Below are 14,851 nucleotides of genomic sequence, written 5' to 3'. Positions count from 1 at the left end.
ATATAATATATTACCATATCATTTTGTACATTTCATAAACACCGGAGGTACAAAATTGGTGAATAGTAGCAAAATAATATTTAGGTCGATGACTGATATTTCAAAGGCTTCAAATACACATTTGTAGGATTTTGAATGTTGTTGAATTTTATTTCAAAATCACAGGTTTTCTGATCAAAAGCAGCAGAGGACAAAAGCAACCATCATAAGCTCATCAAAACAATACACCTAAAATTAACAAGATATAACCAACAACCACCATACTCATTCAAAAGGGCCATTCTGCAAGAATACACTCAATAAACTCTCAATTCTTGCATTAGGTAGCCTATTTGCATACAAAAATACTTCCTTGTTCTAGATATTTGCTTTGTGAGCTTCATTTTAGAAAGTAAAAAAAAAAAAAAAAATCAATTTTCATCTTACAAATATTTCAGTTGCTGATGCTTACTGTAGTTTAGTATCAAGCTATTACGTTGCAACTCTGAGTAACAACTGTGAAGTAATACATAGAGCTTCAAGATCAGTTGTCATAAATTCAGCAGCCCTGTAAAATGAGTAGCAATTATCATCATCTGAAGTAGACAAGAAGAACACAAAAGAAAAATAGGATGGATTAAAACAAAGAGCTAATCGGAATAAATGCATCGTCCAATGCATGACCAGTAAATCATAAGAGACTTCAAAAACATTCAAAAAGACAAGAGGCAAGAAGTTCTAGAGGTATCGGCTTTTACCATAAGATATCACTCACCTTTACAGAGCTTTTAAACATGTCTATTAGGATACAGACTGCAAGACCAAACATAAAATGGTTATCTTTTTATTGCGAATCCATAGATTCTGTACTGTAACTAAATTCCACTTGATGTGAAATCATTATAAATACATTAAAAGATAACAAAATGGATTGAAGGTGACAATGCAGTCATGTGTTTAGTCAGAGAAACCTAAAACTTGAGCCTCCGTGTACATAATGTTGGAGGGGCGACTTTAGGGGGGGGGGGGGGTGTAAGGATATTGTCGCTTCTGGATGAGAAACATTCACTTCCCAGCGTCTTTTCTTAGATCTAGGGAAGAAATATGATATTGTCAGAACAAAACATGGCACAACAAAAAATGCTGAGTTTTTAAATTTGATCTTAAACTTCAGATGAATACTGTACTTACATCATCAATGTCCTCATCATCATCACCAATATCATCGAACTGAATCTCGTCGTCATCACCAGGCCCGAAGGTATCAGTCTCGTTGATTTTGGCTGCAATGCAACAACAGTAAGAATTTAATGACGTGACATTTAATACAGTGCAGCTAAAAGATCAGCATATTGCGAGCCAAGAACCTCCATTCGTCAAGAATCATTTCTCAGATTAAATATACTCACCGTGTTCTGGAAGCTCTCCATAGGCTTTCAGACTCCGAGCCTCATCAGCATTATACTTCAAAATGACGTCTGCTTTGTTATCCTGTTAAGACATTTCAGATGTCAGTTATTAACTCTATACAAAGCCACTATATCAAAGAACATTAGTTTCAGCAGCACTATGAATCTTATTTTTAAACGAGAAAAGCTTAATGGTAAAATACGTTAAACAAACGATATTTATATATAAATAAGTGAATCATTTGTATTTATACACTACAAGCCAAAAGTTTTTGAAGATTTTTAATGTTTTTTTTTTTTAAATAAGTCTCTTCTGCTCACCAAGCCTGCATTTATTTGATGCAAATTACAGTAAAACAAAATAACTGTTTTCTATTTGAATATATTTTAAAATGTAATTTATTCCTTTGATTTCAAATCTGAATTTTTAGCATCATTTCTCCAGTCACATGATCCTTGAGAAATCATTCTGATATTCTGATCTGCTGCTCAAAAACATTTATTATTATTACTATTATGCTGAAAACAGCGGAGTAAAATTGGTTTAGGTTTCTCCTAATTTCTAAAAAAAAAAAAAAAAAAAAAATTGACTCTTGAGTTTTTGAATGGTATATGTTACAAAACCTTTTTATTTCAGATAAATGCTGATCTTTGTATCTTTATATTCATCAAAGAATCCTGAAAAAAGTGCTCAACAGTTTTAAATAGATTATAATAGTAATAAAAAATGTTTCTTGAACAGCAAATCAGCATATTAGAATGATTTCTGAAGGATCATGTGACACTGAAGAATGAAGTAACAATGCTGAAAATTTAGCTTTCATCAAAGGAATAAATTACATTTTAAAATATATTCAAATAGAAAAGTTATCTTAAATAGTAAATATCTTTCAGAATGTTACTGTTTTTCGGATCAAATAAATGCAGGCTTGGTGAGCAGAAGAGACTTCTTTAAAAAAACATTAGAAATCTTACTGTTCAAAAACTTTTGACTGTAGTGTAAAGCTATATTCATACAATATATACTTATATAAAAAAAATAATATTTAAACTCCTTTATCACATGAGTATAATATGTTTTTTATTATTATTTTATATATTATATTATATTATATTATAAATAAATATTGAACAAACAAACTTGTCTGTCCATAAATGTATACATATAAATCATTCAATTATAAAAAATAATTCAGCTATAATTAATTATTTAAGAGTAATTATGAGCAAATACTTAAACAAACCTGGTAGTCCCTTAATCCAATGAGTATAATGTCTGACGTGTTAATCCACACCTAAATTTGAAAATTAAAAATAACCACAAATAAGACTCATTCGTATTTCCTGTTAAAGAACAATATTAACATTTTAAGCAGTTTACATTCCATTTCAGAACATTTTGCCCTTTGCTGAAGTTTCCAGCAAGCAAAATTCCATACCTAAAATTAGTTACATCAATTAGATTCATCAAACAATAATGCTGATTGCCTAAACATTTGTCAGTGCAAACAGCCAAGCTCATTCACAAAGTGATGGAATGCTGAATCTGCATTCAGCCTGAACTCTAAAGCCTCACAGACTGCATCTGTAAAGTGCACCTTTTTCCGGAGCTTTCCTCGGATGTGACAAAGCCGCTTGACTCCATCAAAACACATGGCCTCCAACCTCCCGTTTCCCAACATCTTGATGACCTGAGCATACTCTAGAAGATAGAAGAAGCTTTTTAAAAGCAGATAATGTGTTTTCAAATGAAGGCAGTGCCTTGACATCATGGATGTTCATTTTATGTAAGCGTATTACAACACACCTTGTCCATCCTCTTTAAACACCAGCTCTCTTTTCTCAGATTCATTCTCGTTCTTACCACGTCGCCGATTCTTTCCTCCTTTACCTGGATACAACGAAATAAAATGCGATTAGACACAATCATACATTTGGGAAAATGCCATTTTATTAACACACCACAGATTCTTATGACAATAACGAATTGTTGCCCAATGACTGAGCAAAGTACACATATTCAGCATAGCTGTTACATGAATGACGTCTTAAACTATTCTTAATTAGTCGGCAAATTTAGCATGTATAACCCTTTTAACAAATATTAGCTTAATAAATAACTGTAAAAAAAATGTTTAAGCAGGTAAAGATCAAAATACGTTTGACTAGTCTGTTATTAACATTATCCATATGTACCTGCGTAACACATATAGCGGCCCAACCCATCCCTTTCATTACCTGACAGCAGTTTTTATTTCGTATTATGAACTTAAAGGTATTAAACACAGAAGCAAAAACAAATTCAACTGCCAAAAGTAAAAATCAAACATTGACGATGAACGGCAACATTCAATATGAGGCGCACCAGCTCACGTTATCTTGTTTGCTAAATTCAAAGCTAACATCTCACACGACTGTCTTTAGAAACCATCATACCTTTATTTTTCGGCATGTTCTTTTAACGACGTCGACGGCTCTCGTTTAATGTTCAGAAACGTTAGGCAGTTATAACAATATGTCAAATATTTTACTTCTCAAGCGTGCTGTTGCGAGCAGATAAACGCCGCTAGCGAGAAAAGCTGACAATGGCGCATGCGCAGATTGCCTCTTTCAACAGCGCAAAACTTTATTTACAAATGCAGTCAGCTCAGATATAGAATATGATTTTTATAGGAGTGACTAAATTTAATGTATTATTATCTAATACGATATCATACATTATATACAAATAATATGATTAATTAATTTTAATGTGTCAGAGAAACTAAAACATGTATAGATGTAAACAAGCATCAAAGTAGAGTTTTAAAGATGGGCTTGATAAAAAATACAATTAAAGTAAAAAGGGTAGACGAGGTAGGGGAGGTAGGGTGATAATGATATACAAACGTATCACATAAGAAATTGTCCACATAATATTGAATTAAGCTTTAATAATTTATTAGCTAACCAAACACAAAGCTTCCGCCAAGAAAAATTATCAAGCATATAGCACTGACTGAAGTTGCCCTGAATGTCGTGACTGACCAATCAGAATCAAGCATTCCACAGTACCGTGTAATCATTTAAAGCACAGTTATCGAATAAGCATGTGTCCACTGTTCTCTATTATAGATCAGTGCATGTGTCCTATTTTGTGTTCTAAACTCCTGAAACATTGGTATCTCATTTTAGAGAGCAGACAATGCAATTTATTGAAGAAGTAAATTAGATCTGTAAGTGGGGGTGAGTGTGTGAAAAAATTCTGACATAATCCCCTTTGTAATTGCTGGCATTTTTCAGAAGTAACTGTAATTTAATTACAATTTTTTTTCTTAGTAACTGTAACTAATTACAGTTACATTTATTTTGTAATTAAATTACGTAATTCCGTTACATGTAACTAGTTACTTTCTATAAAATATGAGGTTTTGTCCTCCTATCCGGTAGGTGGCGACATTATCGTAATTAACGTGTGTGATGTCTCTGAAGAAACGGGAATGCGGTTTGTTTTGAATATCTGTTCCCGTACTCTATATTTAAAAATATAGTGTCTCAAAGTGTTAAATGGATTGAATGCACTCTAAATGCAAATGACATATTGTTTATAGTCTAAACATTCCGCATCAAAGCTCAAACTACTTATATCGTAAACATTATGCTACATAAATGTGTGGTAGGTGGTTGTCCGAACCGATCGGACTCCATTATTCATTATATGTTACCTGAGGATCCGAAAAGACGCAGCCTGTGGTTAAAGTTTATTGAAGACAATAAAACTGATGGGGAAGATGCGACCTCTTCATGTCGGGTGTGCGGGGATCATTTCTCTGAGGAGAACTACTTCAAAATGGATCTGGGTTACACCACATGTATGATACTAAGCGTGGATGCTGTTCCTACAGTACATACTGTGAGTCGACCATCTGAGACTGAAAGGGAAATACAGGTAGGAAATTAATTTTGTTTATTTATATATAATATAATTACACTTAAAGTACAGCTACATTTAATTATCGTTATATAATATAAATGAAATGTAATTTTTTATAATTAAACAATCCTGTTATACTTTTTAAATATATAAATGAATATAAAATCTATCTATCTATCTAAATATTTTTGTCATCTGTATATTAAATCTTTCTGTCTATCTATCTATAAAATGTCAGTAAATCTGCATATATAAAATATCTATCTGTCTGTCTGGCTATATATATACAGTCAAGCCCAAGACCCCTGTCAAATTCTGACTTATGGCTACTTTTATTCAAACAGAAATTTTTTATTATTATTTTTTGACTGGAAATGACACAGGCGTCTCCCAAAAGATAATAAGACAATGTACAAGAGGCATCATTGTGGAAAAAAATATTACTCATCTTTTATTGACATTTGTACAAAAAGTGGCATGTCCAAAATTATTCATACCCTTCTCAATAATCAATAGAAAAGCTTTTTTTTTGGCTATTACAGTAATCAAACGCTTCCTATAATTGCTGACCAGCTTTTTGTCTCCACTGGTATTTTTGCCCATTCATCTTTAGCGATGAGCTCCAACTCTTTCAGGTTGAAGTGTCTCCTTTGCAATCACCCTGATCTTTAGCTCCCTCCACAGATTCTCAATTGGATTAAAGTCAGGACTCTGGCTGGGCCACTGCAAAACATTAATGTTTTTGTCTGCTAACCAATTCTTCACCACTTTTGCTGTGTAGTTTGGGTTGATGTCGTGCTGAAATGTCCACTGGTGCCCAAGGCCAAGTTTCTCTGCAGACTGCCTGATGTTGTTGTTGAGAATTTTGATGTATTGCTCCTTTTTCATGGTGCTGTTTACTGTGATTAGGTTCCCTGGTCCACCGGCTGAAAAACACCACCAAAACATTAGGTTCCCACCACCATGTTTGACAGTGGGGATGGTGTTCTTAGGGTTGAAGGCTTCTCATTTAAGCCAAATGAAGGCTACATTATTGTGGCTAAACAATTCAATTTTTGTTTCATCCGACCATAAAACAGAAGACCAGAAGTCTTCTTCTTTGTCCAGATGAGCATTTGCAAAGGCCAAGCGGGCTTTTGTGTGCCTTATCTGGACAAGTGGTGTCCTCCTTGGTCTGCGTCCGTGGAACCCAGCGGTGTGCAGTGTCTGTGGACTGTCTGCCTTTAGATGTTGCCACCAGCAGAGCCCAGATTCATCAGGATGGCCTTGACGGTGATCCTTGGATTCTTTTTTACCTCTCTCACTATCCTCTTGGCCAGCACAGGTGTCAGTTTTGGCTTCCAACCACGTCCTTGGAGATATTTCACAGTGCAGAACGTCTTGAATTTTTTACTTTGCACTGTAGCCACTGGAACTTCAAAACATTTAGATATGGTCGTATAGCCCTTTCCTGACTTGTGAGCAGCCACAATGCACAGCCACAGGTCCTCAGTGAGCTCCTTTGTCTTAGCCATGACTGTCCACAAACCAACAGCAGAGAGCTTCTGTTTTTCACCAGTTGAGTTGATTAAAACAGCTGTTCCCAATGAATCAGGGTAATTAGGATGCTTTAGAACCGCTTGGACTATTTGGAATGGTATAGAACTTTGGATTTTCCCATAGACTGTGACAGTTTGCAAAGGGTATGAATAATTTTGGACATGCCACTTTTTCTTCAGATGTAAATAAAAGCTGAGAAATATTTTTTTCCACAATTATGCCTCTTGTACATCATCTTATTAACATTTGGGAGAAGCCTGTGTCATTTCCGGTCAAACAAAAAAACTTGCTGGTTGAATAAAAGTAACTTTAAGTAAGAATCTGCCAGGGGTATGAATAATTTCGGGCTTGACTGCATATATAAATGTATCTTTCTGTCATCTGTATAGAAAATCTATCCGTCTATCTATAAAATATCTATTGTTTGTAATACTATACAACATTATGTTTTATCTGACAGGAAGTTGAAGATGAGAGTGTTGAAGATGACACATGTAGAATCACTATTTCTGACACTGTTTCACTTGCTTGTGTCAAAGAGGAGCCTTTTGAATATGAGCTCAGTACCAACATGACACCTGGACAAGAGCAGAACCCCCCACTGGATGAGAGTGTTAAATATGAGGAGAGTGATCTGGCCGTTACAGAGGACGGCATTTCGACTGTAATTTTCGGGGTTAAAGGAAATCATGCCAGAAAGTATATCAGCTGTCTAACTTGTGGCCAGAGGTTCCGTAGTAGACGCAATCTAATGAAGCATCAACGGGCTAATCACACTAAAAATAAAAATGAATCTGAATTTAAAGAAAGGTTTTTTATTTGTTCTATATGTGGGGAGAAGTTTCAACAAATGAGTCTGCTTTTGCGGCATCGAGCCATACACACCAAGGAGAATCCCGAAGGGAGGTTCGTGTGCCAACATTGTGGAAAGGGCTTCCCCCATCAGGCATTTTTGAAAGCTCACCAGAAAGTTCACGAGGATGCAGAGTCAACCATGCCATTCACGTGCCACTTGTGTCCCAGACGTTTTGGCTACAAAGTTGCTCTCGTTGCTCACATGAAACATCACTCATCTAAACTCACGTGCGCCTGCCCCGTCTGTGACAAGAGCTTTCAGTTCAGAGGTTCCCTCGTTCAGCATCTCAAATCATCTCATGCTGGAGAGAAACTCATGTGTACGACCTGCGATAAGGGTTTCCTAAGAGTCGATGGCTATGTCAAACACATGGACAAACACAACGTGATGACACCGTTCTACTGCGACATCTGCCAAATTTACTTCTCACAGCGAGGCTACGCGACACACATGCTCACCCATGAGCAGAAGAGCTGTCCGGAGCAGCATCAGCTTGATGAGTCTGTTGAGGACCAACTAAACGATACCGAAATAAGTCTTGTCAGTGTGAATAGCTCTGAGGAAGGAATAGATCCAGTGACTGAGGGGCAGGAAGAGGCCAGGATTGAGGCCCTCAGTGAAGATGAGATGGAAGATCTGTCTGGGAGTTTAGTGGATCCATCAACAGTTGAAGATGTGGAGTCTGAAAATATGGTTGTGGAAAAGGAACTTCCCGAAGATAATCATGAAGAGAAGGAGAAAACCGAGAACAGCTCTGGCACACAATGAGATCTCAGTCTGAACAAGTATTAAACAAGTACTGTACAATAAATGACATAGTTGTTTTTTTTTAATAGTTTTGTTTACCCAAGGTGAAAACTCTCATTTGTTTTTCTTTCACTAGTCAGGTTTATGGTTAAACCTAAAGCCCAAATTCTGTTGAAATGTTAGTTAATTAAACTAAATATTGTAGGCAGACTTTTGTATTTTTTATTTTTATTTTTTTACAATTTTACAGAACATGTAACAATGTATTGTACATACATTTGATTGTCTTTATCATGTAGAAAATGTACGTCTCTGGGGTGTTAGTAATAATGTTTAGCTATTAATGTTTAGACATTCTTTAGACATTGTATGTGCATATTTATAAAGACAAATACTTTGTAAGATGCATTTCTTAAAAACAGTATTAAAATATCATGATTATTACTTCAAGACTGATTGTTGTGGACAAATTGTGAATTCACAAAAGTGACTTCAAAACAATTGAGCAAGTAATGATAACATACTAAACATGTATTACTTCATTCATCATTTATAAATAATTATTGATAAGTTATTATTAATAAGTGCTGTAATACTGTAAGGTCAGCTTACCTAATGAATTTGAACAAAGGTTGCTTTTCTGTAAAGTGTTATTCTAACAGTCAAAGTATTCAAAATTACGTTATTATCTCTCTGTCTGATTGTTTTTTTTTTATTTCAGACTCAGACAAAAATAAAGCATTAAATATAAACTATCTATTATGGATACTAAAATTAATATAGTAAAATTATTGCTTCATTCAAATTTTATTAATATTGTTCGAAATGCAATTGCAAATATTATGTGACTAAAACTAAAATGGTTCTATCGTGTCAGACGAGCACGTTCTGAGAGTCACAGAGTCTGTATCACATCTTAGGTATGTGCATTGATCAGTTGTGAATAAAAGTTAATTAAATATGATAAATGATGCACTCACCTGTCGTGCTCTAATTCACGTTAAAGATCAGAATGAGCATAGGACAAATGCTTGGCAAGATATGATTTGTTGCCTCCTGTGGCAAAACATGATTTATAGCAATGCTTGCCTACAGGTGCAGTAAGGTCAGTTCGTTCACCTTTATCATCTGTTTTGTATGCAAAATAATACCATATTTCCCTTCTACGGTTGTATTTAGTTACTGGTTACTGCGATGACGGATTTCATCATGTTTGATGATCAGACCGCGTTCTGTTGTCGCATTCACTCGTTTTCGCAGCAATTTGGGAATCACTGCCGCCTACAGGTGAACTTCGGAACAGCAACGTATGAAATACCGAAGTGGACAAAAGCAGGGCGGATGATTTTGTTGTCCACTCTCTTCTTAAAAAGAGAAAAAGATACAGAGAGGAATGGGAGAATACATTTTACACGCACCTCCTTATTAATGAGCTGCGGGATTATCCCGGGTGATTCAAAGTTTACTACAGGATGTCAGTAAACTTTGATGCTTTACTAGTGTTACTGAAGCCACATATTATAAAACTAAGACCAACCATTTCTGTGAACACAGTGTACAAGGACCTTCACGTGCTTTGTGCTGTGAGACGAAGTGGAGACGCAATTCTGTATTTTGGCGTTCGCTTGTACGGTGGCTCTGAACTGTCAAAACACCTCAAAATGCTTGCTACGGGTGCGAAAAGTGCAAAAAATCGAACCCGATGCGATTTTTTTTTGACGGACGAAAAATTCTGACTCAGCGTGCAATGACCTTTACTTTTTCTTGGAATTGTATGATACAAATTCTTACTTTTTTCTTGGAATTGTGTGATGCAAACCCACAATTCTTGCTTTTTCTATGAATTGCGTGATACAAATTCTTACTTTTTTCTTGGAATTGTGTGATACAAACCCACAATTCTTGCTTTTTCTATGAATTGCGTGATACAAATTCTTACTTTTTTCTTGGAATTGTGTGATAGAAACCCAAGATTCTTACTTTTTCTCGGAATTGCGTGATACAAATTCTTACTTTTTTCTTGGAATTGTGTGATAGAAACCCAAGATTCTTACTTTTTCTCGGAATTGCGTGATACAAATTCTTACTTTTTTCTTGGAATTGTGTGATGCAAACCCACAATTCTTGCTTTTTCTATGAATTGCGTGATACAAATTCTTACTTTTTTCTTGGAATTGTGTGATGCAAACCCACAATTCTTGCTTTTTCTATGAATTGCGTGATACAAATTCTTACTTTTTTCTTGGAATTGTGTGATACAAACCCACGATTCTTGCTTTTTCTATGAATTGCGTGATACAAATTCTTACTTTTTTCTTGGAATTGTGTGATAGAAACCCACGATTCTTACTTTTTCTATGAATTGCGTGATACAAATTCTTACTTTTTTCTTGGAATTGTTTGATACAAACCCACAATTCTTGCTTTTTCTATGAATTGCGTGATACAAATTCTTACTTTTTTCTTGGAATTGTGTGATACAAACCCACAATTCTTGCTTTTTCTATGAATTGCGTGATACAAATTCTTACTTTTTTCTTGGAAATGTGTGATAGAAACCCACGATTCTTACTTTTTCTCGGAATTGCGTGATACAAATTCTTACTTTTTTCTTGGAATTGTGTGATGCAAACCCACAATTCTTGCTTTTTCTATGAATTGCGTGATACAAATTCTTACTTTTTTATTGGAATTGTGTGATGCAAACCCACAATTCTTGCTTTTTCTATGAATTGCGTGATACAAATTCTTACTTTTTTCTTGGAATTGTGTGATAGAAACCCACGATTCTTACTTTTTCTATGAATTGCGTGATACAAATTCTTACTTTTTTCTTGGAATTGTGTGATAGAAACCCACGATTCTTACTTTTTCTATGAATTGCGTGATACAAATTCTTACTTTTTTCTTGGAATTGTTTGATACAAACCCACAATTCTTGCTTTTTCTATGAATTGCGTGATACAAATTCTTACTTTTTTCTTGGAATTGTGTGATACAAACCCACAATTCTTGCTTTTTCTATGAATTGCGTGATACAAATTCTTACTTTTTTCTTGGAAATGTGTGATAGAAACCCACGATTCTTACTTTTTCTCGGAATTGCGTGATACAAATTCTTACTTTTTTCTTGGAATTGTGTGATGCAAACCCACAATTCTTGCTTTTTCTATGAATTGCGTGATACAAATTCTTACTTTTTTATTGGAATTGTGTGATGCAAACCCACAATTCTTGCTTTTTCTATGAATTGCGTGATACAAATTCTTACTTTTTTATTGGAATTGTGTGATACAAACCCACGATTCTTGCTTTTTCTATGAATTGCGTGATACAAATTCTTACTTTTTTCTTGGAATTGTGTGATAGAAACCCACGATTCTTACTTTTTCTCGGAATTGCGTGATACAAATTCTTACTTTTTTCTTGGAATTGTGTGATGCAAACCCACGATTCTTACTCTTTCTCGGAATTGCGTGATACAAATTTTTACTTTTTTCTTGGAATTGTGTGATGCAAACCCACAATTCTTGCTTTTTCTATGAATTGCGTGATACAAATTCTTACTTTTTTCTTGGAATTGTGTGATAGAAACCCAAGATTCTTACTTTTTCTCGGAATTGCGTGATACAAATTCTTACTTTTTTCTTGGAATTGTGTGATGCAAACCCACGATTCTTACTTTTTCTCGGAATTGCGTGATACAAATTCTTACTTTTTTCTTGGAATTGTGTGATGCAAACCCACGATTCTTACTTTTTCTCGGAATTGCGTGATACAAATTCTTACTTTTTTCTTGGAATTGTGTGATGCAAACCCAAGATTCTTACTTTTTCTCAGAATTGCGTGATACAAATTCTAACTTTTTTCTTGGAATTGTGTGATGCAAACCCAAGATTCTTACTTTTTCTCGGAATTGCGTGATACAAATTCTAACTTTTTTCTTGGAATTGTGTGATAGAAACCCACGATTCTTACTTTTTCTCGGAATTGCGTGATACAAATTCTTACTTTTTTCTTGGAATTGTGTGATAGAAACCCACGATTCTTACTTTTTCTCGGAATTGCGTGATACAAATTCTTACTTTTTTCTTGGAATTGTGTGATGCAAACCCAAGATTCTTACTTTTTCTCGGAATTGCGTGATACAAATTCTTACTTTTTTCTTGGAATTGTGTGATGCAAACCCAAGATTCTTACTTTTTCTCGGAATTGCGTGATACAAATTCTAACTTTTTTCTTGGAATTGTGTGATGCAAACCCAAGATTCTTACTTTTTCTCGGAATTGCGTGATACAAATTCTTACTTTTTTCTTGGAATTGTGTGATAGAAACCCACGATTCTTACTTTTTCTCGGAATTGCGTGATACAAATTCTTACTTTTTTCTTGGAATTGTGTGATAGAAACCCACGATTCTTACTTTTTCTCGGAATTGCGTGATACAAATTCTTTTTTTTTTTTTTTTTTTTTTTTATCAATATATTTATTATTTTGCATCAACAATTTACAGAATTATTTCAATATACATGTAAACATTCTTTTCTAACCACCCTTCACCCCAGTCCCACCCTCACTAGACAGAACACTTAAAAGGATATAATTGTAAGGCATTGAGCTGATGTGTAAAATAAGAGGAAATAAACAATGATAACAAATAATAGAGTAAAGCCATGAAGAGTCACATTATCCCATCAGCATTTTCAGTCAATGTAACATCCACATTATTCATGTATTCAATAAATGTGCCCCAAATCTTTTCAAACATTGATGACTTTTTTTTAAGATTAAACATTATTTTTTCAACAGGAACATAAGATGAAAGTTCTCTAAGCCAAACAATGTGACTTGGTGGTTCTACTGATTTCCACTGTATAGCTATGCATTTCTTTGCTGCTATCAAAGCCATTTTAACTAAACGTAAATTCTTCCTTTGATCAAGCTGCAGAACTGATTCATCCCCCAGTAACATAAATCTTGGATCAGGTGGAAGCTTCACATTAATAATTTTGTTGATAGTTTGAATTATATTTCTCCAGTAGTTGTTAAGTTCAGAACATGTCCAAAACATATGTAATAATGTACCAACCTCTGTTTTACATCTAGGGCAACATTCTGAATATGAATCACTTATCTTGTGTAATCGTTCAGGTGTGTAATATACCCTGTGTAAAATATTAAACTGTATTAATCTATGCCTACTATTAAATGAAAATGTTAAGGCACTTTTACAGATAAGTTCCCAAGTATCTTGATCAAAAGTGCATTCCAAATCTTTTTCCCATTTAAGTCTTGAAGACGATACATCCTCTCCATACAAGTCATTGAAATTGGTATACATATAAGACACAAAACCTTTGGATTCTTTTTTCTCTCTTATAATAGCATCTATTGGGAGAGAAGAGAGAGGTCTTAATTTACCTTCTTGAACTGTATTAATATAATGTCTCACCTGAAAATATTTAAAAAAATGTTTAACAGGAAGAGAAAATTTTAATCTTAATTGTTCAAATGTCATTAGTGTGCCCTCTTCATATAAATCTCCAAACACCTGTATTCCCTTTTTATGCCAATATTGTGTTATTCCATCTCTTAATGCCTCAGGAAGAGATGGGTTGCAATGAAACGGAGTGTTATTATACAATGAAAGTAGCCAATTATTTTTTTTCCTGATCGCAAACCCCAGTTTGCAAGTGTGCCTGATGAATGGGTTATTAACTGCCTTCATAACACAAGTCAAAGGGATGAATAAGGCCTTATCTAAAGGTATTTCCCCTGCATGATATTTTTCAATCTGTATCCATGCAGGTGAAAATGCACTATTCGTCTGCCAAAACCATACTGCTCTCATCTGTGCTGCCCAGAAATAAAACAAAAAATCTGGAAGTTGTAATCCACCTTTTTTGGATGTCATCTGTAATGTCTTAAGTTTAACCCTTGGAGTTTTTTTATTCCAAATAAAATTTCTGATTGAACTGTTGAGATTACTAAAAAACTTTTGTGGGACAGAAATGGGAAGGGTCTGAAATAGATATAGAAATTTAGGAAGAATGTTCATTTTTATGCAATTTACCCTGCCAATTAGTGATAATGGTAATGAATTCCATCTTTCCAGATCTCTCGCTACTTTTTTAAGTAATGGGGAATAATTCAAAGAATATACTTCTTCCAACTTCGAGGGAATATTTAGTCCTAAATAAACAATCTTTTCAGTATTCCATAAAAAAGGAATGTTATTTAAGGGTATTTTCTCCGCAGCCAAATTCAATGGCATCATAACACTTTTATTCATATTAATTTTATAACCAGATATGTCCCTAAAGTTTTCCAACAATTGAGCTAAATTAGATAGAGATGAATCAGGTTTGGTTAGATACAGTATCACATCATCCGCGTACAATGATATTTT

General features: G+C 34.4%; 2 protein-coding genes across 2 annotated transcripts; one reads left to right on the top strand and one right to left on the bottom strand.

Annotated features, from left to right (window-relative positions):
• Positions 1-715: 715 nt before the first annotated feature.
• Positions 716-3,974, bottom strand: eif1axb (eukaryotic translation initiation factor 1A X-linked b). The gene is made up of 7 exons (XM_073830783.1): positions 3,825-3,974; positions 3,196-3,279; positions 2,987-3,090; positions 2,633-2,683; positions 1,389-1,470; positions 1,171-1,262; positions 716-1,070 (listed from the first exon to the last, which is right to left on the bottom strand). Exons 1-7 carry the CDS (start codon positions 3,838-3,840, stop codon positions 1,065-1,067), a joined length of 435 nt encoding a protein of 144 aa, XP_073686884.1. The 5' UTR covers positions 3,841-3,974; the 3' UTR covers positions 716-1,064.
• Positions 3,975-4,865: 891 nt separating this feature from the next.
• On the top strand, positions 4,866-9,319 carry LOC141300912 (uncharacterized). The gene is made up of 2 exons (XM_073831199.1): positions 4,866-5,316; positions 7,301-9,319. Exons 1-2 carry the CDS (start codon positions 5,026-5,028, stop codon positions 8,462-8,464), a joined length of 1,455 nt encoding a protein of 484 aa, XP_073687300.1. The 5' UTR covers positions 4,866-5,025; the 3' UTR covers positions 8,465-9,319.
• Positions 9,320-14,851: the final 5,532 nt, after the last annotated feature.

This window comes from Garra rufa, chromosome 24, assembly GCF_049309525.1.
Source record: "Garra rufa chromosome 24, GarRuf1.0, whole genome shotgun sequence".
In the NCBI taxonomy this organism is placed as follows: Eukaryota; Metazoa; Chordata; class Actinopteri; order Cypriniformes; family Cyprinidae; genus Garra; species Garra rufa.
This window is presented reverse-complemented; position numbering and strand designations above follow the sequence as displayed.